This window comes from Hyaena hyaena, unplaced genomic scaffold, assembly GCF_003009895.1.
Source record: "Hyaena hyaena isolate Hyena2069 unplaced genomic scaffold, ASM300989v1 scaffold_146, whole genome shotgun sequence".
In the NCBI taxonomy this organism is placed as follows: Eukaryota; Metazoa; Chordata; class Mammalia; order Carnivora; family Hyaenidae; genus Hyaena; species Hyaena hyaena.
In genome coordinates, this window is record NW_024080778.1 from 1,993,628 (window position 1) to 2,017,596 (window position 23,969).

At 43.3% G+C, this 23,969-nt stretch overlaps 1 protein-coding gene across 5 annotated transcripts in view; it reads left to right on the forward strand.

Annotated features, from left to right (window-relative positions):
* The window catches only part of LEF1 (lymphoid enhancer binding factor 1), a 120,284-nt gene that overhangs the window by 91,240 nt on the left and 5,075 nt on the right, over positions 1-23,969 (forward strand). For 3 of the 5 annotated variants that reach the window (XM_039238766.1, XM_039238764.1, XM_039238769.1), the window contains 4 exons: positions 1,945-2,067; positions 3,071-3,233; positions 8,112-8,219; positions 14,081-14,129. In XM_039238766.1, coding sequence (XP_039094697.1) covers positions 1,945-2,067; positions 3,071-3,233; positions 8,112-8,219; positions 14,081-14,129 — 443 coding nt within the window. Of the gene's footprint in view, positions 1-1,944; positions 2,068-3,070; positions 3,234-8,111; positions 8,220-14,080; positions 14,130-14,782; positions 14,824-23,969 lie in introns of all 5 variants that reach the window. The other 2 variants (XM_039238765.1, XM_039238768.1) reach the window with 1 other exon arrangement.

A 23,969-nucleotide genomic window follows, 5' to 3' on the forward strand; every position in this document is an offset into this window, starting at 1 on the left:
CTGGCTCCCACACTAGGTGTCGCAGAGATTCCTGGGTAGGAGCCAAACGCTGCACCCCACCAGCACCAGCCACACCCCTCGGGGAGATGGACTCGGCCACACGGGGGGTGGGGGGGGTGGGGACTGAGCATCCAAAAGCATTTACTGCCACCTGACCATGGGATGTGACATGTCCTGAAAGCAGACGTTATAAGAAGAGCTTGTTTGATTCAGAATATGCTGGGAGTCCGGGTGGGGTAGTGGAAGGATGAAGACTGGTTTGGTCTGAGTTCTGTAATTTGCTCTCTTGGAGGAAAGTTGTAGCAGCTTAATGTGACAGTGTTTGAAAATGCCCAGATAGTCTCGAGCCTTCCTGGACCAAGGCTGTCAGAAGAGAAGGAATGGTGCTTACGAGCTGACAGGCCGTGCGGGGTGTGTGTCCTAGTGTGTGAATCAGGCCCTGTGTGGACGTGTTAGTTCAAGCGCAGCCCTGTGAGACCTGCCGTGCCACACTGCTCTGTGTAATGCTTCTGCTTCTGAGAGGATGGCGTCTGTGCCCTGTGCTTGATGTACACACACACTTGTGCACCATCTGTGTGTTTACTGTGGCTTGTCCAGGGGAGCTAGCAGTACTGTGCTGGAAGGCAAACTGTTGGGCTGCTAACCGGTTGTGAATCTGTACTTCTTACATAGGTATGCAATTCCCAAGTTCTGGGGAGAATTTCAGCTTTAAAAAAAAAAATCATCATTTGCTCAGCAAATTGTAAATCTAGGGAGGGCATTTGATTAATACCTTTTCCCCCAAATATATATTTACCCTTTTAACATTGTAAGAACTCTCTGATGACAGTATTTTCTCCCATGCAAATAACCAGCATCATGTATCTTTGCAAACAATTCAAGTAAGCAGAGCATCATTATTTAATCAAATATTTGTATTTTTCCCATGCCTCCTTAATTTTTAAAAATTTGTTTCTGATCCAAGCAGAGTGCCTCCTTTCCCTCTCAGATGAAGGAATTAATTGTGCTGGATGTGATAAAAGACCTGACAACATTGTTCTTGTTGAAGTAAATGTTTACTTTAAAACAGTTTGAAAAGCAAAAATTTCTACAGGATATTCAAATTTATCCAAAGCACTTATTGAAAGTACTCTTTTATTTTTCTTGCATGGCAGTTGCCCTCTTTTGTGATGTATGGTGGTGGATATTTTAAGATGATTTTTTTATGCTGTACCAAGCATACTAGGGAGAAAAGCCTTTAGCATCTGTAGTTTCTACCTGGTGCAGAACTGTATCCTTACCCTTAATTTTATTGTCAGTTTTCCACAAGGCTAGATCTCTCAAACATTACTTTCTTTCTGTGTAAAAGATTATTTTGGATGATGTTGATGGTAACTTTATTAAATTGGGGGCTAAAATAAAAAACCCCTCCCTGTCCCTTATTTTCTCATTGTTCTCTCCTAATATCAATAAAGAAGCCAATAATATGAGAAGACTTAATTAATGTGGCAGTTTGCTTAGGAATGTAGGCAGAGATACTTTAATGTGGTATCTTTAGCTATCATTTAAAAATCATTTAAAAAGCCAGATCCTAATACAGTGTTATGTTTCCAGCAATTACACTAAACTGAATTTGTTCTTTAAAAACTGCTTTGCAAGAAAAGTCCCTTTTTTTTTTTTTTTTTTTTTTTTAATTCTGTGACCTAGACCCCTCCCAGGAAAAATGTCTGATTCTATTAGTTTGGGAAAAAAATCTGTTATACAAGGAATACGTATAAATATGTTCCACCGGAATACAGAAAGCAATTAATTATTGGCCCACTCTAATTTGTAGTTAATACTCTCACGTTTAAAGAGATGTTTTCACTCTCAGTCAACAGCAGTTAGTGGATTGTTTCAGGGTTCTGCCTCCTTTTGCTACAGCAGCCACTAGTGCATCTGCTTTCTTTCCTTTCCTTCTTTTAGGTTTTCCCATCATATGATTCCTGGTCCTCCTGGTCCCCACACAACTGGCATCCCTCATCCAGCTATCGTAACGCCTCAGGTCAAACAGGAGCATCCCCACACTGACAGCGACCTAATGCACGTGTGAGTATGCGTCTGGTTTCACCTGTGATTGCCTGTAAGCTACTGTGAGGATTTAAACAGTTTCTTCCTGCAACTGTTGAGTATTTCCCCCCTCTTTTATTATGAAAAGTTCTGCCCCTGAGGACTTTAGGCAGCTGAATTTAAGGTTGGAAAGGAGCAGAGACCTCAAAAGATCAAGGGAACCTCACCAAAACGGAGTACTCTTCAGAGTGTGGGCATTGAATAATCTGGAGCTGCTTTAGCCACTGACTACCAGGTTTTAACTGGGTTCTGATTGTTGGGGAGTACCTGATGGTACCTGAGGGAAGTAGACGGGAAGGTTCCTTGCATTTCCTCCTGGCCATGCACTTCACCCTGCTTGAGGCTTCGAAAGCACAGAATTCAATGCAAAGGGACAACCACGCCCAAGGTCCCCTGTCAGGCCAGGTTTTGTCCCAGGCTGTTACTGCAGGCCTCAGTTCCCTGGCGAGATTAGTGACTGAGTTTCTTAATCTAGGATCTGTAGACTAGGATGGGAGGTTGGAGCGGTAGGTTGCATATGGCAGTCCATAAAACCCCTGCACATGTAGGCAAAGCCAACATGCATTTGCTTGGGGGAGGGTGTCTAGAGTTTCATTAGCTCCTCAAAGGGGCCCTTGACCCAAAAAAGTTAAGAACCTCAGTTCTGAAAGAGGAATAACTCCCCATACTGTGTGTTTACCTTTTCCTGAGATAGCCAAGGAGCTGAGCCTCAGGGTCCTCGATGGAGCATCTTCCTAAACCCATTTACATTTTGTGTCAGCACTTCTGTGGCTATAGATAAACCTTCTCAATCCAAAGGATCCTTACTCCCAATAAGTTGTTCTTCTAAGTGGATGCAGTTCTGATCGCCCTCCTAGAGGGATGTCCCCAGCCTGAGTTTGACTGGTGACATGAACAGATGCTCTGCTTCTCTCCTCCCATCTCTTCCTTCCCTTGTCCCTCCCTGCACTCCCCACCCCATACCATCCCAACCACCTTTTAGGAAGCCTCAGCATGAACAGAGAAAGGAACAGGAGCCAAAAAGACCTCACATTAAGAAGCCTCTGAACGCTTTTATGTTATACATGAAAGAAATGAGAGCGAATGTTGTAGCTGAGTGTACTCTAAAAGAAAGTGCAGCTATCAACCAGATTCTGGGCAGAAGGGTAAGTAGCTGGGGGAGGGTGTGTGTGTGTAAATGTTTATGGTGACCTTGAAACTATTTCCTTAAAGGTAGTCATAGAATGTATTTATATAATCCCCAGCCACTTTGGGAAGTAACAAAGAGAACAAGATAGGTTAATAATCCTTAGGATTAAATGATAGAATGCATTGTACACAACCTTGTACCTAGCACATAGAAAACCTCCTGTAAATGTTAACTGTTTGCCCTGCTATCATTTATTGGGTGTCTTTCATGTGCCAGGTACTCTGGTAGGCATTAGATAATAATTGCTGGATAAAATAGATATGGTCTGTGTCTTCATGGAGCTTAAAGTTTTGTGACAGGATGCAGATGTTAGATTGTTACCCAGTGGTTAATTAAAATTGTGGTAAATACTGTGAATGGAAAGAGTAAGATTATGAGAAAGAATAACAGGGGGCTAGGGAAGGGCCCTTGTAAGAAAATAATGTTTAAGCTGAGACCTGAATGAGGAGTAGGAGTTAACCAAGTGGTTAGTGGAGAGAGATGGAGCTCCCCCAGGTACAGTGACAGGTGTGTGAACTCCTGTCTGAAGCAGGAAAGCACTTGGCCCACATAGGGAGCCATAGAAAGGCCATGTAGTATCAGCCAGGCTTCTGGAAAAACCCTGGCAAACACAAGTAGCCACTCCCTCCAAGACAGAAGTAGATCTGTTCTACTCAGAAGCTTTTAACTGGAAGAATTCATATGGGCCGGAGAAATCTTTACTCTAGAAAAATTGCTCTCTGGTTCTTAAAGTGTATATGTGCATGATTCCTGGATTGTCTCTTTTCTTTCCATTCCTCCTTTTACCCATGCCAAGATATTTTTCTGATCGCCTACTGTATACCAGACACTAGGCTACAACTAGGACAGACACTTTACCCACCAGCCCATAGGCTAGGAAATGTTTCCAGGTGCTTTTCTCGGGATCAAAATGGTTTTAAATGTTAGGTATCTGAAGAATGGTGGTAAAATGATTATTTTAGAAATGCTTCATTTTAATTTGTTGATGCTCTTCCTGTATGTGTGATACCTACTTAAATTATGACCTGGTGTGTTTGTTTTTGCAACCTCTCAAGAAATTCATGATTTGTAAATGGACGTTTAGGCGAAGGTCTGACAACCTTTGTGAAACTTAGACGACCGTGTTTTAGCTTTTGTTGTGGATAATTTTTACCATGTTTGATACAAACCTAGTAAGTTTCAACACTTATAACGTAAGACATTCAGGAGGTTTCCAGGCCATGTGAACAGATGGAGGGAAGCAGGCTTTCTTGCATTATTGATTCCTGTTGGATAGAATAAAAATGCAGTTATTTCCTATCTGCAGGACACCCAGCTTTCAGGGGGTAGGGTGTGGTGGCAGATTATAGCTTTCTTGGTGCCCTGTGTACAAAACTCTCCCTCCCTGTGGATTCTTAAACACTTAATAACAGTAATTACAATGATTTCCCAAGCCAGAGCATAGCAGATAAATGATTCCCATCATCTTTGAGGAACTTCGCCTTGAAAGCTCAAAGGCTGATGACCATTCCCCCAACCCTTTAAAAGAAGAAACCAGAGGGAAAGAAGGGTTGATGTGCTTCCTTCAGTTTGAATAACACTTTCAGCTTATTTTCTTTTTTGAGTTAAAGGTCCCCTGGCCCCACCAGTGGGAATTATTTTCCTGCTCAAGAGAGTAAGTAAGGATGTTACACGGAGGTTTGCTTCCTATTTTTAATGCACGTTTCCAACAATTGCTACTTTCTCAGCTCCCTTAACGATCCCCAGATCAGAGCATGTGTCCTAAAGGATGGTTCTCATTTGGGGTCTCGTTCTGTCTTTGATTTGGACACCTGTTTCTATTTATAGGTCTCCGAGCTCGCTGATTAAGATCAGGTGTTCTGTCCTCTCATCGCTCCCCTCTGGCAGGCCAGTCCCTGCTGGTTCTTTAAAGTTCCTGGCTTTAAAATCATGAGTTTTACACTGAGATAATTAGAACTCCTAAAAGTGGAGTTTAAATCCACCCTGGAACATTTTATCTTTTGATTTTTACTCATCACCAGCATATCTCTAAAAAGAAATGTTCAGACATTTGAATTAAAGTTTTCTTTTTCATGGTATAAATAATAATAGTACAAATCTTCCTTTAAAGTAAGCCTTTTCAGACCTTCCGGGCTGTTAAAGGAGGTCCATTTACTGCAAATTTACTGTCAGAATTTTTTTATCTTGGAACTGTAAACACTCTTTTCAAGTTAAATATTTTCCCAACAACTTGTAAAATCTTGACCATGACATTTGATTTTTTAAAAAACGAACTCAATTTTTCAGTAAGCAAGAAATAGAAAAGTGTTTTTAGCCTATTGTGTTGCAGAAAATCCTATAAAGACAGACCATCTTTCTAGTTTGTACTGGGTTTTTTGTTTTCATTTATAATAAGGCTTTAATACCATTGTTTTACTCTGCTAAGTGATCTTTTATCTGTGGGTAGATTTTGTGCATTAGGAATATCAGGGAACTAAAAGCAATTGGAAATTCACGTAAATAGTTTGTGGCCTGGTTTTTCTCCTTGCATTTTGCTCAGTTTTGTCAACCTGTGTCCTGTCTTAGGTGGAAAATAACTGGTTGCTTTGGTAGAAGACCCAACCTCCATACATACTTTGAGAGAGAGGTTTTGTAAAAACTTATTCCAGGTTTTCGTAGCAAGTTATAAAGCTGTCATAAACTATATAAAATTATACTGATATATATTGCTCTTATTGGTATAAGAGCACTCTGACTTGTCACATGAATAAACAAATTTACGGAAAGGATATGTCTACTTTTTTTTCCTTTTTGTCTCCCTCTTTGTTCCTTTTTGGTAACATTTTGCCTCTTGCCAATCATAGCACCAGCGCTGTGTAAATATTGGTGATTAGTCGTTTCTCAAAAACAAACAAACAAACAGATAATCAAGACTGATCTTTTCCACTGTGCCCAGTTTGGTTTCCCTCCCTGTGTAGGTCTCTGGCAATGGGTCAGTGTTCCAGACTTAGGAAAGCCAGCTGTTGGTAGAAGCCTGGCTTAACCTCACACTGTTGTCCCAGACGTGCCTCCTCAGGCTTGATTTCACTAACTGTGCTTACTCTGCTAGTACAAAGAACTGTGTCTCACGTAACTTTTTCAGGGTTTTTTTTTTTCCTTGCCACCTCCCCAGTACCCATCCTGCCACCCCCCATCATTTTTTAAAAGGAAAGCACACTAGCTGATTTGCCTTCAAGTCCGGACCAAGTCCTGCTGTGTGTCCTGCTTCTTAGCTACTTGATACTTGGCACTTCTAAAACAATTCAAAAATAAGCCATCTGCCCTATCTAATGCAGAGGCCCGGGCACTGAGGGGACTTCCAGAGGAACGAGAAGTCGCTGCCCTGCCCCTGGGCACTGCGTGCGCCGGAGGCTGGGGTGGGAGGGTAAGATGCGGCAGGTTAATGGTGTTCTTGAGATAAGGTTACTGGTCTTTTAAGAAATAGGAGCAGCAGGTGTTAGTTTCCTTGAGGAACACTGCGCAGCCGTATCTCAGGAGCCAGGTCCAAACTGATGAGGACTTAGTCTCTTCCAGGAGAACTCTTTCTCTCTCGTCACCTCTCTCCCTCAGTCTTCCATCCTTTCCCCAGTTTAGCCACACCTTTCTTTTCTCTTCCTCATTTTTTTTTAAAACTTGACAGGGAAATTAAAGTCAATAGCCAGGGCAGCCATGAATGAGAAAGAATATTCTAGCACCCTGGAGCTGAGAGTGAGCAGGAGTGGGGAGCCAGGAGCTAACCCAGAGCTGGGTGTGTGTGGCGTGAGTCAGGTCTGCTGTCCCCGCTGCCGTGCCTCCGTGCCGTCCCCTCTGGCCAGTTGGTCCCTCAAAGCCCAGCTGTTTCTCCCAGAAGGTTCTCTGATAGATCCTGGCATTGAATAAGTGGGGAGAATACTTGAAAACTGCCTGCTGGGGGACCTGGAGCAAGTTGTGTGCAAACATACGCAAAACAGTGTGCAAAATAAGCACACTGTTAAATTCCCAAACAGATGCCTTTCCTACATAAGCTATCTCGCTGTTTGGGATACAAAATTATGGCCATTATTAAAAGGGAATGGAAGGTGTGTGGGTATCAGCCCTTACATTCTCCAACTTAGATACTACAGGCTCAGATTCTGGATGGCAGAATAAACCTAGACAATGTCCCTTGTTTTCCACCAGAAGGAAGCTGAAACCATAGCCATGAGGAGTGCATGTGCAGTTGACAGGGTTGTCCATGCGCTCCCTCCAGACAGTGACGTTTCTACAAGTGTGAGGAAAAGGTGCGGGGAATCAGACAGACTGACTTGAGGTCTTGCTTTATAGACTGCATCATAGGATGAAGGTTTCAGGCTCTTCACATGACAGAGTGGGAGAGAGTCTGTGTGAGGTGAGGTTGTGTCTGGGTGGAAAAGACATCTGGAACTTATCACGTTTTGTATAAATACATGGTGCTCAGTCTCAAATATCAGAATATGGTACAAACTATGAAAAAGGGCTGAGTTGGGTGTTGAGGTCACCAGTGAAAGTTCTCTCCAATTTATATTGGAAGACAGAAAGGGTGAGTGACAGATCATTTTACTTTGGATTCTTTAATTGCCTTTGATGTGTTTCATGTGATATCGGAGAACAGGATAGAGAGAGCAAAGTTTGAGTTTCGCTCTCGCCACCAGACTCCTGATGAGTGGATTTCCGCCGCTCTTGCTCTTCTGTCATTTAAAAATAAATCAGAGCCTAAGTGCTTATTATCTTCATTCTTTAACGTTTGAAACATGAAATATATATTGTTGGTACTTGACTTTCATTTGATTTTTGTTTTCCCTTCCTCTTTTTGTTTTAGTGGCATGCCCTCTCCCGTGAAGAGCAGGCTAAATATTATGAATTAGCACGGAAGGAAAGACAGCTACATATGCAGCTCTATCCAGGCTGGTCTGCAAGAGACAATTATGTAAGCTCCTCCTGGGTGTGTGTGGTGTGGGTCAGGTCTGCTCTCCCCGCTGCTGCCATGCCTCCCTGCCATCCCTGTAAACAGCTCTCTGCTTTCACTCATTTGTTCTTCCGGTTATCTCTGTGATGGAAATGTGTTTCAGAGTACAGTGGCTCCCCCATTCCCCCTCACCCACAGGGAGAGGGTTCAAGACTCCCAGTGGGTGCCCGAAACCACAGATAGCAGATAGTACTGACTCCTGTAGAAACTGCGTTTTTTCCTGTGCATGCACATCTATGATAAAATTTATAAGCTAGGCACAGTGAGTGATTGGCAATAAAATAGAAGAAGTATCACAATTTCTTGTACTCGAAGTTATGTAAATGTCTCTCCCTCTTCAAAATATCTTCTTATACTGTCCTCAGCCTTCTTGTGATGCTGTGAGATGACAAAACGCCTGCGTGATGAGATGAAGCGAGGTGACTCACTTAGGCTGTGATGTTGTGTTGGGCTACTGCTGACCCTCTGACACTATGTCAGGAGGAAGATCGCCTGCTTCCAGACCCTGGTTGACTGGCGCCCCGAAACCGTGGAAAGCAAAATTACAGACAGGCGGGGACTACTGTATATGTAATGCTCGTACTATTTCCTACTCTTGGAAGTTAATGAACTTTATAATCAAGATTTCTTGGATATATTGCATTTTGCAAGCTTTGAGCGACCATAATTTTTTCCTTTGGTTATATGGCACATTTTTTTAGGTAAAACTTTAATCCAAGAAAACCTTCTCATTAAAATGTTGAAAAAGATTTTTTTTTAAAGCTCATAATCTCCTCATGTAAAGGCAACATTAGTAATGACTAGTTACTTTATCTTCCAGGTATTTTTTCTGTGTGTATGGTTTTTTTTACATGGAAAGAAGTATGTGTGTGTGTGATGTACACTTTTGTGTCATGCTTACTCTTATATATAATAAGCACTTTTCTGGCACAGTGTTTCTGTATATCCATTTTAATGGCTATGTAGTATTTTGTGTGAATGTCACAAGTTGCCATTTTTATTCCTGTTTTTTAGATACTTAGGTTCCTATTTTTTGTGATTGGAAATAAGGTATCTGTGCGTAACAACTTTTTTTCTGTGCTTAGGGCTGTTATTTCTATAGAATAGTTCACAGTAGTGGAATTGTTGAGTTAAAGGACGTAAATATTTTAAAGGCTCTTTGACGCTTATTGTCAAATTTTTTTTCAAAAGGACATTATTTTACAATTCTTGAAAAGAATGTACTCAAGTGACTGTTTTGCCACGAGCTAATCAAAACTGGATTAACACAATTTTTTTTGTTTCACATTAATTACCTTGATGTCTATTATGTATTTTATTCAGATGGAGTAGGTATTATATTTTTTTTAAGTTGTACCATTTGGCCAGAAATACTCCATTTATAGAGCCCGTTATCTTCTTTCTTTAGAATTTGAACATTTTACTAACGTGGTCTTGATACAGCAAAGACTGTTAAGAGAAAGTGTATTATAAATGATAGATTTCAGTTTTATATTTTATGGAAGGGAATGGTTTTGATTATTTAAGCTCCCAATTTAAAATTTCGAAGATCATATTCGTGCTCCATGAGAGTCTGACCTTAGAAAAGCCAGCGAGGACAGTCTTAATATCAGGTCTAGGAATGGTCCCTTTTGAAAAGTGTGAGGGTGAAGCCGTTAATCGATATGTAATTTACTGTGTGACTCTTGGGGTCGATGGTCCTGTTGGCCGCAGGTCTGAGGTCTATGTCCCATACGACACCAAGACTTTTGGAATACATTTGTTTCCTGCAGTGTGCTCCAAAAACAGTCACTGCTGGTGGCCATGTGGAGCTCACTGTGGCTCCAACTGTGGCCACAAAGGAAGGAGGAGCCGTGCTTTTTGTTCCTTGGAAGCAGCAGCTCATCGGACTCTCCTGAGCTGCCGGCTGGTTGTTCTAGTACCTGCCATGTGCCCGTTATCCAGAACTGTCTTACATGTCTTCTGTGATGTTTTCTAATCCTCATAGTAATTCAGGGAGAGCAACAGTGTTATCGCAGGTTATAGATGAGGAGTATCGAGGAGTTGGACAGGTTAAGTCATTGGTCCAGGGCCGGGTAGTGGCTAAGCTGCCGGTTCTACCTGGCCCTCCCAGACATTCAGAATCTGTGCAGTTGGCCTTCTCTGCAGCGGTAACTAGCGGTAACAGAACACTGCTGTAGAGCAAGAGGTCTCTCCCCTGAACCGTGCTTCTGTTTTCTGGGCCGTAATTAGCATCTTTCTGGTCAGATGTGGCCCACGGAGGAGCTGTGCCGTGGATTTGTACAGATGTAGCACTGCTTGTTGAATGTCTTTGAGTGAAGTGTCTGTCTCTGATCCTTAGGGAAAGGATAAAGCTTTAAAAATGGATGAACACATATTCTGACCCTCTGGCTCTCTCTCCTCTTCTCCATATGGAGAGATGGGAAGTAAGTCGTTTTGAAGAAAGCCAGTATAATGTGAATTGACCTTTAAAGATTTTTCTTCTGCACAATTTTTTTAATTTGTTTTTAATTTATTTTCAGTCATTTTATTTTATTTTATTTTATTTATTTATTTATTTATTTTTACAAACAGTTTATTGTCAGTTTTCACATAACACTCAGTGCTCATCCCCACAAGTGCCCTCCTCCATGCCCATCCCCCCTCCCCCCCACATCCATCAGTCCTCAGTTTTTGTCAGCATTCAAGAGTCTCTCATGGTTTGCCTCTCTCCCTTTCCCCCACCATTTCCGCCCTTCTTCTCCCCCTTGTTCCTCCGTCAAGTTCCTCCTAATCCTCCTATACGTGCAAACATATGATATTTGTCCTTCTCTGCCTGACTTATTTCGCTCAGCATAACACCCTCAAGGTCCATCCATGTTGCTACACATGGCCAGATTTCATTGTTTCTCATTGCCATGTAGTATTCCATGGTATAGATAAACCACATCTTCTTGATCCATTCATCTGTTGATGGACACTTAGGCTCTTTCCATGTTTTAGCTATTGTGGAGAGTGCTGCTATGAACATTGGGGTACATGTGCTCCTATGCCTCAGCATTTCTGTATCCCTTGGGTAAATTCCTAGCAGTGCTATTGCTGGGTCATAAGGGAGTTCTATTGTTAGTTTCCTGAGGAACCTCCACACTGTTTTCCAGAGGGGCTGTACCAGTTTACATTCCCACCAACAGTGCAGGAGGGTGCCCGTTTCTCCACATCCTCGCCAGCATCTAGAGTTCTCTGATTTGCTCATTTTAGCCACTCTGACTGGCGTGAGGTGGTATCTCAGTGTGGTTTTGATTTGTATTTCCCTGATGAGGAGGGATGCTGAGCATCGTTTCATGTGTCTGTTGGCCATCTGGATGTCCTCTTTGGAGAAGTGTCTGTTCATGTCTTCTGCCCATTTCTTCACTGGGTTGTTTGTTTTTCGGGCGTGTAGTTTGGTGAGTTCCTTATAGATTCTGGATATTAACCCTTTATCTGATATGTCATTTGCAACTATCTTTTCCCATTCCGTTGGTTGCCTATTAATTTTCTGGGTTGTTTCCTTGGCTGTGCAGAAGCTTTTAATCTTGATGAGGTCCCAACAGTTTATTTTTGCTCTTGATTCCCTTGCTTTTGGGGATGTGTCAAGTAAGAAGTTGCTGCGGTGGAGGTCAAGAAGGTTGTTTCCTGCTTTCTCCTCTAGGGTGTTGATAGTTTCCTGTCTCACGTTCAGGTCCTTTATCCATTTTGAGTTGATTTTTGTCTTCTGCACAATTTTTAAAGGAAATTGTTTTTGTGTAACTTGATTGTGGGACCCCCGGAATGAAGGGAAAACCCAGCTTTGTTACATCATTTTTTAAATAACAATAAAAATAAGCCTATTAATTACTAAGGCAAACAGAAGTCAAGTAAGTGATAGCACTTTAGCTAAAGATAATCTTAAAATAACAGCATCGAAATGGAGTCTAAACAAGATACATGTCTTTTATCTTCAAGTTAGTTGTCAGAATGCCATCCTTAACCCTTACTGCGATCACATTAAATATTGTATCTCAACTATTTAGTGTTAAAAAGTGCTCTATTCTACAGCATCATAGATGTTATAACTTCAATTTGTTCTTACAATCCTTATTTTTTATTCTGAATTCTTCATAAATCAACAGTGCACATATTTTCTTAGGTGAGATCAGCCAGATATTTGTATTACTAGAGCTTTTAAATGCAGTGCTTCCCGGTATTATATATATTTTTAATGAAAAATATTTTTATATTTACCACACACAAATGAGTTTCTTGTGTAAGTTGACATCAGTACATCCTAACTACTTCGATCTTCTAGTCTACCATAAAATGTTGGTTCTCTTGCAACACTGGTTTATACCTAGACCTGTAGTGTAGGCTATTTCACAAAGGCATTGGCGGCCCTACGCCGCAGGCCATAGTCGCTGGGTATGCACAGAGAGGCAGAGATGGGCTGATACACTCAGGTGGTGATCTGAGCCAAGGGCCATGTAGAGAGGGGCTCAGGGACACTGCCAGTTATGGCATTGGGAAGAGGTGAGGTCTGCCTGACGGGAAGTTAGGGTGGGGATGGGACAGGGAGGTGGGGTGGGGCCGAGAAGGTTCCTGGAAGAGCTGGCACTTGAGATGATGTTAAAGGGCAAATGGGAGCTAGGAGGAGAAAGAGGAAGAAGTTCCTGACACAGGAAACAACATCATAGCATCTTCTGAAAACCAACAGTAATGCCATTTGAAAGGAAGATCGGGGAAGCCCATGAGAAGCATGCTCTCCCTCTGCTCCCCTTCTCCCAGAGTACTTTTAATAATGTTAGAGGACTCCATTATTTCTGATATGCCATTTCCCACGGTTGCTTATATCTGCTGTTTGTGAGGACAGTGAGTCAGCCTTCCAAAGCTTTAAAGCCTCAGTGGTCAAGGTCATGTGACATGAAGAAAAATTATCCTGCGGTGCATAAAAATACAGACACATAATACATTCAGTGTAATCTTAGAGTTCTATGTTTTCTTCTCTGTTCATGTGATTATTATGGCAGACAAGATAGAGGTAGTGGACGAGATATGTGTTCTGTTATGGTTATTTGAAAGTACTATCCTAATCCAGATTGGCCATTTACTGTTCACAAAAAGCCAACATATACTGTGTTTCTACCTACCTATTAAAATTACTTTTTAGGAGAAATCATGAAGAAAGCAAGAGTAGACCACTATAAGTGGGACTTAAAACTGTAAATCTGAGAAGGTGATTTTGAGATGTATTTAAGATTTCAGGTTCTGTGTCTGTTTTAGGAAACAAGGTCCTTAATTGCCAGAAATCAGTCTTTGAAATTACCTTTCATTTCTCAGGTTCTATCTTATCTTGCTGCCACTGTCCTTTATCATGTCATGCCTGTGCCGTGGGGACGAGAGGTCCTCAGTCAATATCGTGAGCTTTTAATTATGTGATAGAATTCACCATAAGGAAGATTTCTCACCAACACTGCTGGGAGCAGGTTCCCAGTGTGGTGGTCAGTGATAGGAGGCCTCCTTACGTGGGCTTTCCTTGTATGGGTATCTGTGGCCGCGGCCCTAGGAGCTCCTCAGCCTGGTGTGGCTGTGGGAGACCACTTCCACTGTCCGTACCAATGTTAAATAAGATGCTGTAGAGACAGGTCACAAAGAGGTGAGAATTTGTTTTCTCTTTCTCTCATTCTCTCTGTCTTTGTGTCTAGGTAGAGATGGTAGAGGGAGAATGAGGCACCCCTCTTTGTTGACTGCTTGCCTTTTGTGCTTTTGTATCACGTTCATCCATGTGTTCGTAGTCCAGTCTGTAACATGACCCTGTGCCTGGCTTCTTCCAGGGTAAGAAAAAGAAGAGGAAGAGAGAGAAACTCCAGGAGTCGACATCAGGTAGGCACCATGTGACTTTCCAGTCAATTCTCTGCTTCTGACAAATACCTTTTAAAGTTGTCGGCATCTTCGACACACTGCTTTTGTTCTGCATCTATGACCTGTGATGTTGTAAACTCTGCTTTCCTTCCTGAGATGCCTTAGAGATGTTTTAAAGACCTTTCTTTTAAATGTGAGTGCGTGAAGGTTTGTCTACACACTCCTTCCCCAAACCCTGTCACCTGGAATCCTGGTGGTGTTTCGTCTTGTTTTTGCTTCCATTGTCTGTAGCCTCTGTAACACTTCTGCTGTGTTTTCATTTGCACAACTCCTCACAATAACAGTGTTCTGTTCTGATTTTATAATATGCTACCTTATATGTCCTTGAGAATCTTTTCTGTGGTTTGGGTTTTCTGAAAACAGAAAACATGACAACAGGGTTTACCTTTCCTGGACATTCATTCAAGGCATCAGTGAGTGAGGTCCTATTTATTTCCCCTTTTTCTGTCATTAAAAGTAAGGCCACTACTTGTACTGCACAAATAAAAATGGCTGGTATAAGAACCATAAAAAAAGTAAAGCATCCGAGCCCACATGATGTTGTAGCTACTTCGTGTTTGGAATGTACAAAAATCTCTTCAATAAAAATTTGTTAAAGACACAATTTTCTGCAGGTACAGGTCCAAGAATGACAGCTGCCTACATCTGAAACATGGTAAGAACGACTCTCTGGTCCTACTGCTGACATTAGTTATAAACAGAGGCACTTGCTTGTGAATCTTCTTGCTCATACTGATGCATTCAACACTGCTCCTTTAAAGAGGAAACCCCACCAAAATCAAATTGGCGCTTTGAAAAAATCTGATGGTTTTTATACCGGCTATGTTTTTCCAATATGGTATGCGTTTCTCTCTTCTTTCCTTCCCCTTCTGTCCCTCTAATCTTTCTTCATTCCCCTTCCCTTAACTCTTCACCATTCCGTACTGACCAGTGGCAACCCCCGACCCTGCTGAAAAGACAAATGGCAGAACCAGCAAGCACAATGCCCTCTTACTCTGAAAGCCCAGGGCTGAGCGTGAGGTGCCCAGACCCGTTCCGGTCCAGGACTCGGAAGGTTTTGCTCCATAGAGACTTCTCAGTTGAGATGATCTATAGATACTTAAAAGTAATATATTTGTTTCTAGTGAGAAAGAGGGGTTTTATGTATTTTTTTTTCTGTTATTTAAAAATATGGCGTGGGGACTTGAGTAACTCTATTCTGCTGTCAGGTTCTTTTCTGTGTTGGTAACCATTGGTAGATCCTGGTCAAGTATTTACACGTAATGTTTAGTTGTCGTTTTTTGCTTTTTTACTGTAGTGACTGTATTTTTGACCAGTTGACCACCAGCTCTGGTGGGAACCTGGCTTTGTAAACTGACCTTGTCTTGCTGACCTTGGAATTCACCACGCATTCACCTCTTTCCCAGTGACAACTCTTCCCAGAGGAGCTGCATTTGATTCTGCTCCCTCTCCAGCAGCCCACACCCAGGTCTTGCAGGTCTTTTTGGCCTGTGGTGAATCTTTCCTCTTAACTCATCATGGCCACAGCCCTTGCTGAGGTTCTCAAACCTCCTGTCTGGATTATGAGAATAGCCTTTGCATACTTTTCCCGCCGCCAGGCTTCCTTTCTGCCAGTTCATCTTCCTTGTTGCTCCCAGGGGGATTTGCTAAAACACAGATCGATTGTGTCATTTCCCGATGTAAAAACGGTCGGTGCTTTTTGTTGGACGAAGCGCAAACCACTCAGTGTGGACCTGTCTACCTCTGCCCTGTCCTGGGCTTTCTCTTCGGCTGTTCTTGCTCATCTGCAGCCTAGCCCTCCTGCAAACAGGATTATTAGCAGTTCCCCACATGCGTTGTGGGCGCTGCACATGCTGTCCCTGTGCTTGGAAAGCCTGTTTTCCTTTGCCAAGCAAGGGATAGATGTGCAGTGTTTCTCACGAGAGAGCATTAGCATGCAGATATTTGGTTCTTGGCTAGGACCAGATGACCACCTCCCCCCACCCCCCCCACCCCCCCCACCCCAGCTTAATCTTTTAGAACTTAATTTTGGTGCTGAAATTTCAGTGGACTTTCCCAAAGAAGGTTCTAGACATTTTGATACCAAATAGAAATTTTCAGTCAGCTGTTTGCCGGGGCAATCTACTTCAACTTTTCAGTCTTCGTTTTCGTCAACTGTACAACGGGAATAACACCTCAGCCTGTGGTGGTTTCTCATGCATGCCTTTCTTCTTCCCTCTGCCCCTCACTGAGACCTAACCCAGGCTCCCTGTCCTCTGTGAGACTTTTGTGATCTTCATTCAGATCCCCCAGGCTCTTCCAGTGCCATCATTATACTTTGAGATCAAAACGCTTCTAAACTAATACTGAGTGGCAACCTTTTCCCTGATTGAAAAGAGGATCTGCCCTTCATATAGATGACCAAACAAGGGGCCCCCAAACCAGTATCACAATGTCCATGTTTACTTCAACTTAATGGCTACTTATGAAGGACCTCTTCTGAGCTGGCCTCCTGGCTTGATCCTTAAAAGCACAGAGGACAATCACAGGCCCTGTGTCGTAGTGAAAGTGATTCTAGTGGCAAGTACATACACGTGCTTTTGTATTTTATTTTTGCATTCTTTTTTTTTTTCTTTTTAAAGAATGTTGTCCTTTTAATCACTGAGCCCTTAGGTATGTACAGCAGCCTTTCCATTCTCTGCCTCTAAATGGAAATTCCTTTACAAGTGCAGCATGCTAAGGATTGACATTCACTGATTCACTCCATCTTCTGTTTTCACCAAAATCTTTAAGGCCATATCTGTTGAAAATCATACAAAAATATACATCTACACTTCAGACTTTGGTTTTGTGTCCTTAATGACTAACAGGGTATATAGTATTTTAGACTAGATTAGGTAGAGTGTATCTCTGTCATATAATTTATCTCAAACATCTTTTGTTTATGTCACAGCTATCATTGTGCTTTCCTGTCACTTCCATATTTTTTCTAAAAGTTAAAGTGGCCTTCTGTTCTATCCCAGAAAAAAAGTTAAGTGCTCCCTCCCTCCACACCCCTCTCCGCCCCACTTGTCAGCAACTGCTGCAGTTGGTTGGTTTCCTTCACTTAATCAGAGTTCTGAGTGTTTCTCTTGTTGCTGGGCCAGTCCCACAGCCATTGAAGTCACTGTCCTCCACACTGTCCTCCTTCAAAGGCAGCACTGGGGATCATTTGATAAGAACTGTAGAGCAGAGAGGAGCTCTGATTTACATTCATAAAGATTTCAGGAAATCAGGACTGATACCATCCCTGCCTTCTGCCCTTCCCCTTTGTTTTAGGAATTCAGAAACTCCTGTAAGGTTAATAGTTGACTTGAACGTCCATGTTGAGCACTTCCTGAGCACCTAAGTCATGCCAGATAGCATCGTAAGACCTGGAATGGAAATGCAGTGTTGAGTGAGGCAAAGAAAGTCCCTGCTTTTGTAGTGCTCACATTGCTGAGGGTGGTTATTAAACAGTAAACAGGAAAATAGGAGGGCAATAAAAACAAAACAGGGACTCACTTGGGGGGCGGTCTGCTTTGGGTGGGATGGTCATGAAAGGCTCTTCTGAGAAAGTGATACCCAGTAATGACCTGCTGTCCTTGAAAACCAGAGCCGTCGCAGAGAAACAACCAGGGGAACTGAGCATTGTGCTGTGGAAAGCACTTTGCCTGAGAACGAGGCCACCCAGGCTCTGAGAGGAGCCCCTTCCTGAACTGTGTGGCCTGGGGCAGGTCCTTTAAGGCCAGCAGACCTCCATTACCCACTCAAGCGAAAGTGCTGGGTCCTTAGGCCTCTGAGATACCATGTTCCGGCCGGACTTCCTGGTCTGCTTTGCTCTTCCATGGTCTGCACTGCCTCCCAGTGTTGTTGAAGAGACTCAAGTCTCCTTTATATTTACTGGTTCATAGTCATTCTGTGAGTGGTTCCATAGAACTTACTAAAGCACCTGTATGATCTTGAAAATGACAGGTAGACAGTGTGGCTATTTTTCAGTTCCTGTATAGATCACCTGTGGCCTCCCCTTCTCCACCCAGCGCAAGGGCCTCAGAAGCATCGCCTCTAGTTAGGGAATCTGATTCGCCACTGATGTGAGCATATGGCCCCTTGTTCGCCAGACTATACAGCGACATGAGTGCTGGCTTCACCTTAGCAACAAGCCCATGACAGATAAACTATGTGATTAGAGCTGATCCTGCCAACAACAGGGTGTGAAATTTCAGGCAACTGATTTCAGTTTGGAGGGAAGTTGCTGAATGTTAGCTGAATCCCCCCTGATCTCTTCAGTGAGGAAGAGCTAACGGAACCTAGTGCCCAGGAGGAGAGGATATCGTGACTCCAACACAAAGATGTTTTTTGAGAGGGTTTATTTCTCTTATATACACAGCAAAACTTAACATGCTCTTGGCGTCCTAAAAGAAAAGTGCTGTTAACTTAGATCTTGGAGCTCAGATGGCCACGCTTGAAGCACAAAGGCCAGAGAACCCTCCTGCCTCTGAACTAGTGGAGGACAGTGGACTGTAGGGAAAACATCCCCACTTAAGAAGGAAAATCTCTTCCTCAGGAAACAAAAACGTGCTCTAAAAATTGGTATTTGTGCTCCTTAAAAGATATATGTTTTATCCAATGCATTCATTTTTTGGTTGGAAGTACCATTGCAGCTGTCGCATGCGGCCCAGCATAGAAACTGGCCTTTTTTTTTTTTTTTGGATGTTTTTATTTCTGAGAGAGAGAGAAACAGCACAAGATGGGAAGGGTCAGAGAGAGAGGGAGACACAGAATCTGAAGCAGGTTCCAGGCTCTGAGCTAATTGTCAGCACAGAGCCCGACACGGGGCTCAAACCCCTAAACTGTGAGATCATGACCCGAGCCGAAGTCGGATGCTCAACTGACTGAGCCACTCAGGTGCCCTGAAACTCGCCTTCTAACAGTTCCTCATACACCCCATTGCGGCCCCAACTTCCCTGTGTTTCTGCTTGTGTGTTTTGTCCACGTATTCACGCTGGTGAAACCAGTTGAAATGAATGAGCATTAACCTAGTCTCAACACTTTGCAACAACTTATAGGATAATTAGAAACGGGCTGCATAAAAGACTTTCTCTCAGTGTAGAGGTGATTCCCAAGCTGTGTGGTCTTTAAAAAAAAAAAAAAGCCAAATTCATCCTTAGCTTCTAGGACTAACTCGTCACTTGCAGGATTCTGGAAGTCCAGGACCTCAGGGAATGAGCCTGCACACATTCTCCTGTGTCCAACTCTAGGCCACTATTGTAAATGCCAATCATTTCTTCATTCATTCTGCAAACATCCAGCGAGGACCACTGGAAGTTCGAAATGGCACTAAGCAGTGGGGGTACTTGCTAATGGACTCTGTTCCCTTCCTGGAGGGGCTTTCCATTTCAGAACATAAAGACATACAGATAGATAATTATAAAATAATGCATTTTGTGCTACAAAGGAGATGGATATATTGTGTTAAAATAAGAACAAGAAGAATCTACATCAGAGTGAGAGCAAGGAAGGCTTCCTGGAGTAAGTAACCCTTGAGCTGTGTAGCCATGAGGGGAATTGATAGAATAGTGATCAAGTTGCTGGGAATTTCCAGTGTTTTGGTCCAAGTTTATTTAGAATATGTATCATCTCAGGAGTTTGTCAGAAGTCAGAGATTGTCATCAGATACTGAACTTCCCCTTCCCCCAACTTAATCAAAATTCATAGGAGTTAAAATTTTTGGAAAGTTGGAGAGAATTATCACTCCAAGTTTACTAACTTAAAAACATACCTTTACAAATTGGCTTTTTTTTTTTTTTTTTTAATATTTTTTATTTATTTCTAGGAGAGAGAGAGAGAGAGAGACAGCGTGAGCAGGGGAGGGTCAGAGAGAGAGGGAGTCACAGACTGAAACAGGCTCCAGGCTCTGAGCTGGCAGTCAGCACAGAGCCCGACGCGGGGCTCGAACCCACCAACCGCGAGATCATGACCTAAGCGAAAGTCGGACGCTCAACCGACTAAGCCACCCAGGCGCCCCCAAATTGGCTTGTTAATATTTACTTTAACAAATACAAAAATCCAATCATCTTAAAATTACATAGATTGAAAAGGTTTTTATGATATCTCAACATATTTCTTTTGATTATATAACATCAAAGAGCTAGTTTAAAAGAAGGAACAAGCTACCTTTAAAAAAAAAAAGCACACAAACCTTTTAAAACACACAGAGATACACACAGATACCCATATACAGATGTACTCACACACTTGGGTTTTTGACTCTGGTGTAATCTCTACCATGTATGTTTGCTAACCTGAGATTAAAATGTGTTTTTTACTTGAGCCTTTATTTCCCTGGGGCCAAGAGGTATGTGGGAGAGGTAATTTCTAGTACAGTATAGAATGCAATAGTTGCACAGTGCTCAGATTTACATCTTTTAAAAAACTCTTTCTAGCTTTGCATTTGAGGGTGATAGGGGGGAGCCTGACGGGCTCTTTATTAATTAAGGGCCGGGGGCCCGGGGCTGCCGGTGCTCACGCAGCCTCCTCACAGAGCTGCAGAGGGGGGCTGGAGCCACCTTCGGGACCGGCCATGCGACCTAGACCTGAAGAAGGTCTTTTCCAAACCCATGCCCTCTGGAGTCAGGGAGCAGTCTGTGTCCAGTGGTCTGGTCTGGTCCAGTGGAGAACAGCATTTCGTACAGGTTCTGATGCTCACCCTGGTGAGCTTGCCACTCGTGCCTCAGCGTGGCTCTGAGTTCTGTGCCTCGAGAGCAGGTGGAGTCATTAGGTACCAGTAAGCCTCTGGCTGTTTGCTTCTGGTTGGCATGGCCAGTTAGAAAGCAGAGCCCAGGGTCCTTCCTACAAAATAATAAAGCCCGACACAAGCTTTAGGCTTGTTCAGAGTCTCAAAGTAAAAAATAAGGTTTTGAAAGTGGGAAAGAGAAAAAAATAACATCCTGCTTTCCACTTTTCATCTTTTTGTCACACACTTAGTATGTCACACACCTTGAACTGTCACTCAAGGAGCAGATGTGTGAGGGTTCGGGGCTCTTGGGAAGGGAGCCTAAAGGCTGCAGCAGGTGGCTGTCAGATCAGGGAAACCCCGTAGGACACAGCACGGGGGCAGGGCCTGGCTATGCAGCCTGCAGTGGGTACCCTGCTCATGCTCCCAAAGCACCCCTGCAGCAGCCCTTTGATGGGGGCAGGAGGTGCAGGAGCCTTGGTGGCTTAGTCAGTTAAGCGTCTGACTCTTGACTTTGGCTCAGGTCATGAGCTCATGGTTCGTGGGATCAAGCCTTATGCCAGGTTCTGTGCTGACAGTGCAGAGACTGAGACTGCTTGGGATTCCCTCTCTTTTTCTCTGCCCCTGCCCTGCTTGCATGCATATGCTCATGCTCTCTCTTTTATAATCAATAAACAAAAAATAAATTTTAAAAAAAGGAGGCCCTGCCCAGCTGGGGACTTCCTGCCTGACATTTTGCCAGGCAGCTGCTGGTGTTGCATTTGTCTTGTCCAGGCCAGCAGGTTGCTCTCCTAGGAAACGGAGATTTTGACGGCCTGGAGATGCTCCCACATGGCCCCGTCCCTAGACATGTTCCTGTCTGAGGCAGTGGCCTACTCGTGTCTTCCTGCCTCTTATGTTTGTTCTCAAATTCCTGCTGAACTTGTCACAGATTAGTAGAAACTCTGTAAAGAATTCCCAAGGCAAGGACACTTGGCTACAGTGTCTCTCAATAGGAACTGCAAAGTAGGGACATTCAGTAAGGAAAACCCAGATATCTGGCTGCAAGGACAGGCTGGGTCACACCGTCCTGGAGAAATGGCTTCATGATGACACTGTGTGGCCTAAGCGGTGTGTGGAGTGCAGGTTTTCAAATTCTGACCACTCTTCCAGACACCCTATGCTGACCTCTAGCATGGGAGCCCTTGATGGCATCGAGACAGCCCATGTAGGCGTAAGGAGCATGGGGGAAGGGCTACATTAAGGATGCACCGGCGTCTTGTGGAAGCCAAGACAACAGTGCAGATGACCCAGAGACAGGACTGGAAGATGGCCTTTTCCTGAGCTTACATCTGTCCCTGAAAATTGCTTCCTTCTCCCTTCTGTAGACTGACTTTCCCAGTTCTTTGATCGCGTGTGTCCAGAACTCCCGAGCTTCCATGTTGTAACAGTAGCAGTCTCCCAAGGAAATGATGATTCAGATTCCAGAAAAGGGAATCCAGTCAGCCCAGGTGGGGTCAGACTCCTACCCTGGTCCACTGTGGCCAGAGGGGACGGTCGCACTACGCGAAATTGCCGTCGGGGCACACTGCTCTCACTGTGGGGGTGTTGGAGTTGGCATGATCAAGAGGGAGCTAGGCGGCAACCCAGCCGGCATCCACGGCAACCCAACCAGCTTCCACGACAGCTCACTGAATGTGTTAGATCAGCAACTGTGCATTAGTGGAAATGATCATCCCTGGGTTGCAAGTTTTTAAAATCTCTCCTGTGCTACAGTGCCCTTTCTGCCAATTTTTTTCATCTCTTTAATGGCCGGAAGAGCTAGAAATGGCGTTTAAGTTGCCGTGGGAAACTGAAACAGGGAAATGGAGCCTTGGCTAGCAAAGTTGATAGTGTGCCATTAACAAATAATAGAGGGAGTGGCTCATTTAAACCCTCTTGGGACTTGTGCTGTTTAGTATTGTGCATGAAAGAGCGTGAAATTAAGATCAGTGCACTTAGGAATAGTTTATAGAATAAGAAAATTATTTTGGACAAATTTAGTTTAAAAAGAATGGATTTCTCACTGACCCATCTGGAATTGAGGAAATAAGGCCTTCTGGATAATGGTTTCCCAGAGAACTCTAGATTTCCCTCTTTAAGTACCAAGACATGTAATTCATTTAACTCTCGAGTGCAACCTCTTTTTCTTTCAAATTAAATATTTCGTGCTGCCGGCCACTATGCTGAATGACGGCAGATAATGTGGGATTTGAAAAAATCTGCTCCTTTATCATTTCTGTGCCTGCTTTTTCTGTCCAAGACTCTGCCCTCCCCTAAAGTAATATGTCCCTCTGCTCTGTTGTATGGATTCAGGAACCAGAAAAAGAAGCTTATTTGAATAATTTAGAAGTTAAAAGTAAATGAGCTCTGAGTTGGTGGACAGAGGGTGCTCTTTTAAGGAAGGGTGCTGCTTTTGTGCATGAATTCCTTGATTCATGACACACGATAGTTTGATTCATGATAGCTTGAGGCTTTTTTGCTTCCTTTTCCTCAGCTGTGTTCTTTAGAACTGAGGCTGACGGGGAGTTCCAGGTGAGCGAGGGGAGCCTGCTTGAAACCATACCTGAGCCTCAGTGAGGGTCACTGTGTCTTTCTGGCAGAATGAGAGGAAAATGAGCGCATTTCAGCGCACAGAGTACTGCTCATCTTTTTGCTTACATTTTAATTCATATCTAACCTGAAATTTTCTAAAACTTTAGGCACGATAGAGAATATCACAACACATCTTTTTGGCTGCTCTTTTGGGATGCCTTTTCTTAATTATCATTGTGTTTCTGGAGATACTCTGTTTTCATAAGAGATCTTTTATATTTGATAAGAGAGATTTTGCAGATTTCTCTACTGGTCTTAACTTTCTGTCGAAGCTCTAGAAATGGCATGAATCCTGCTTCCTCCCCCAAATCTGCCGGGGCTAGAGCAGCAGGAAGGGAACGAACGTTTCTGGTCCACACATTGTGTCCTGGGCACTCTGCTAGACGCTTCTGCCTAGGTCACCCCGTGCTGCTCTTGAGGCAGCCCTGGACAGGGATGAGAAAACACGGTAACGT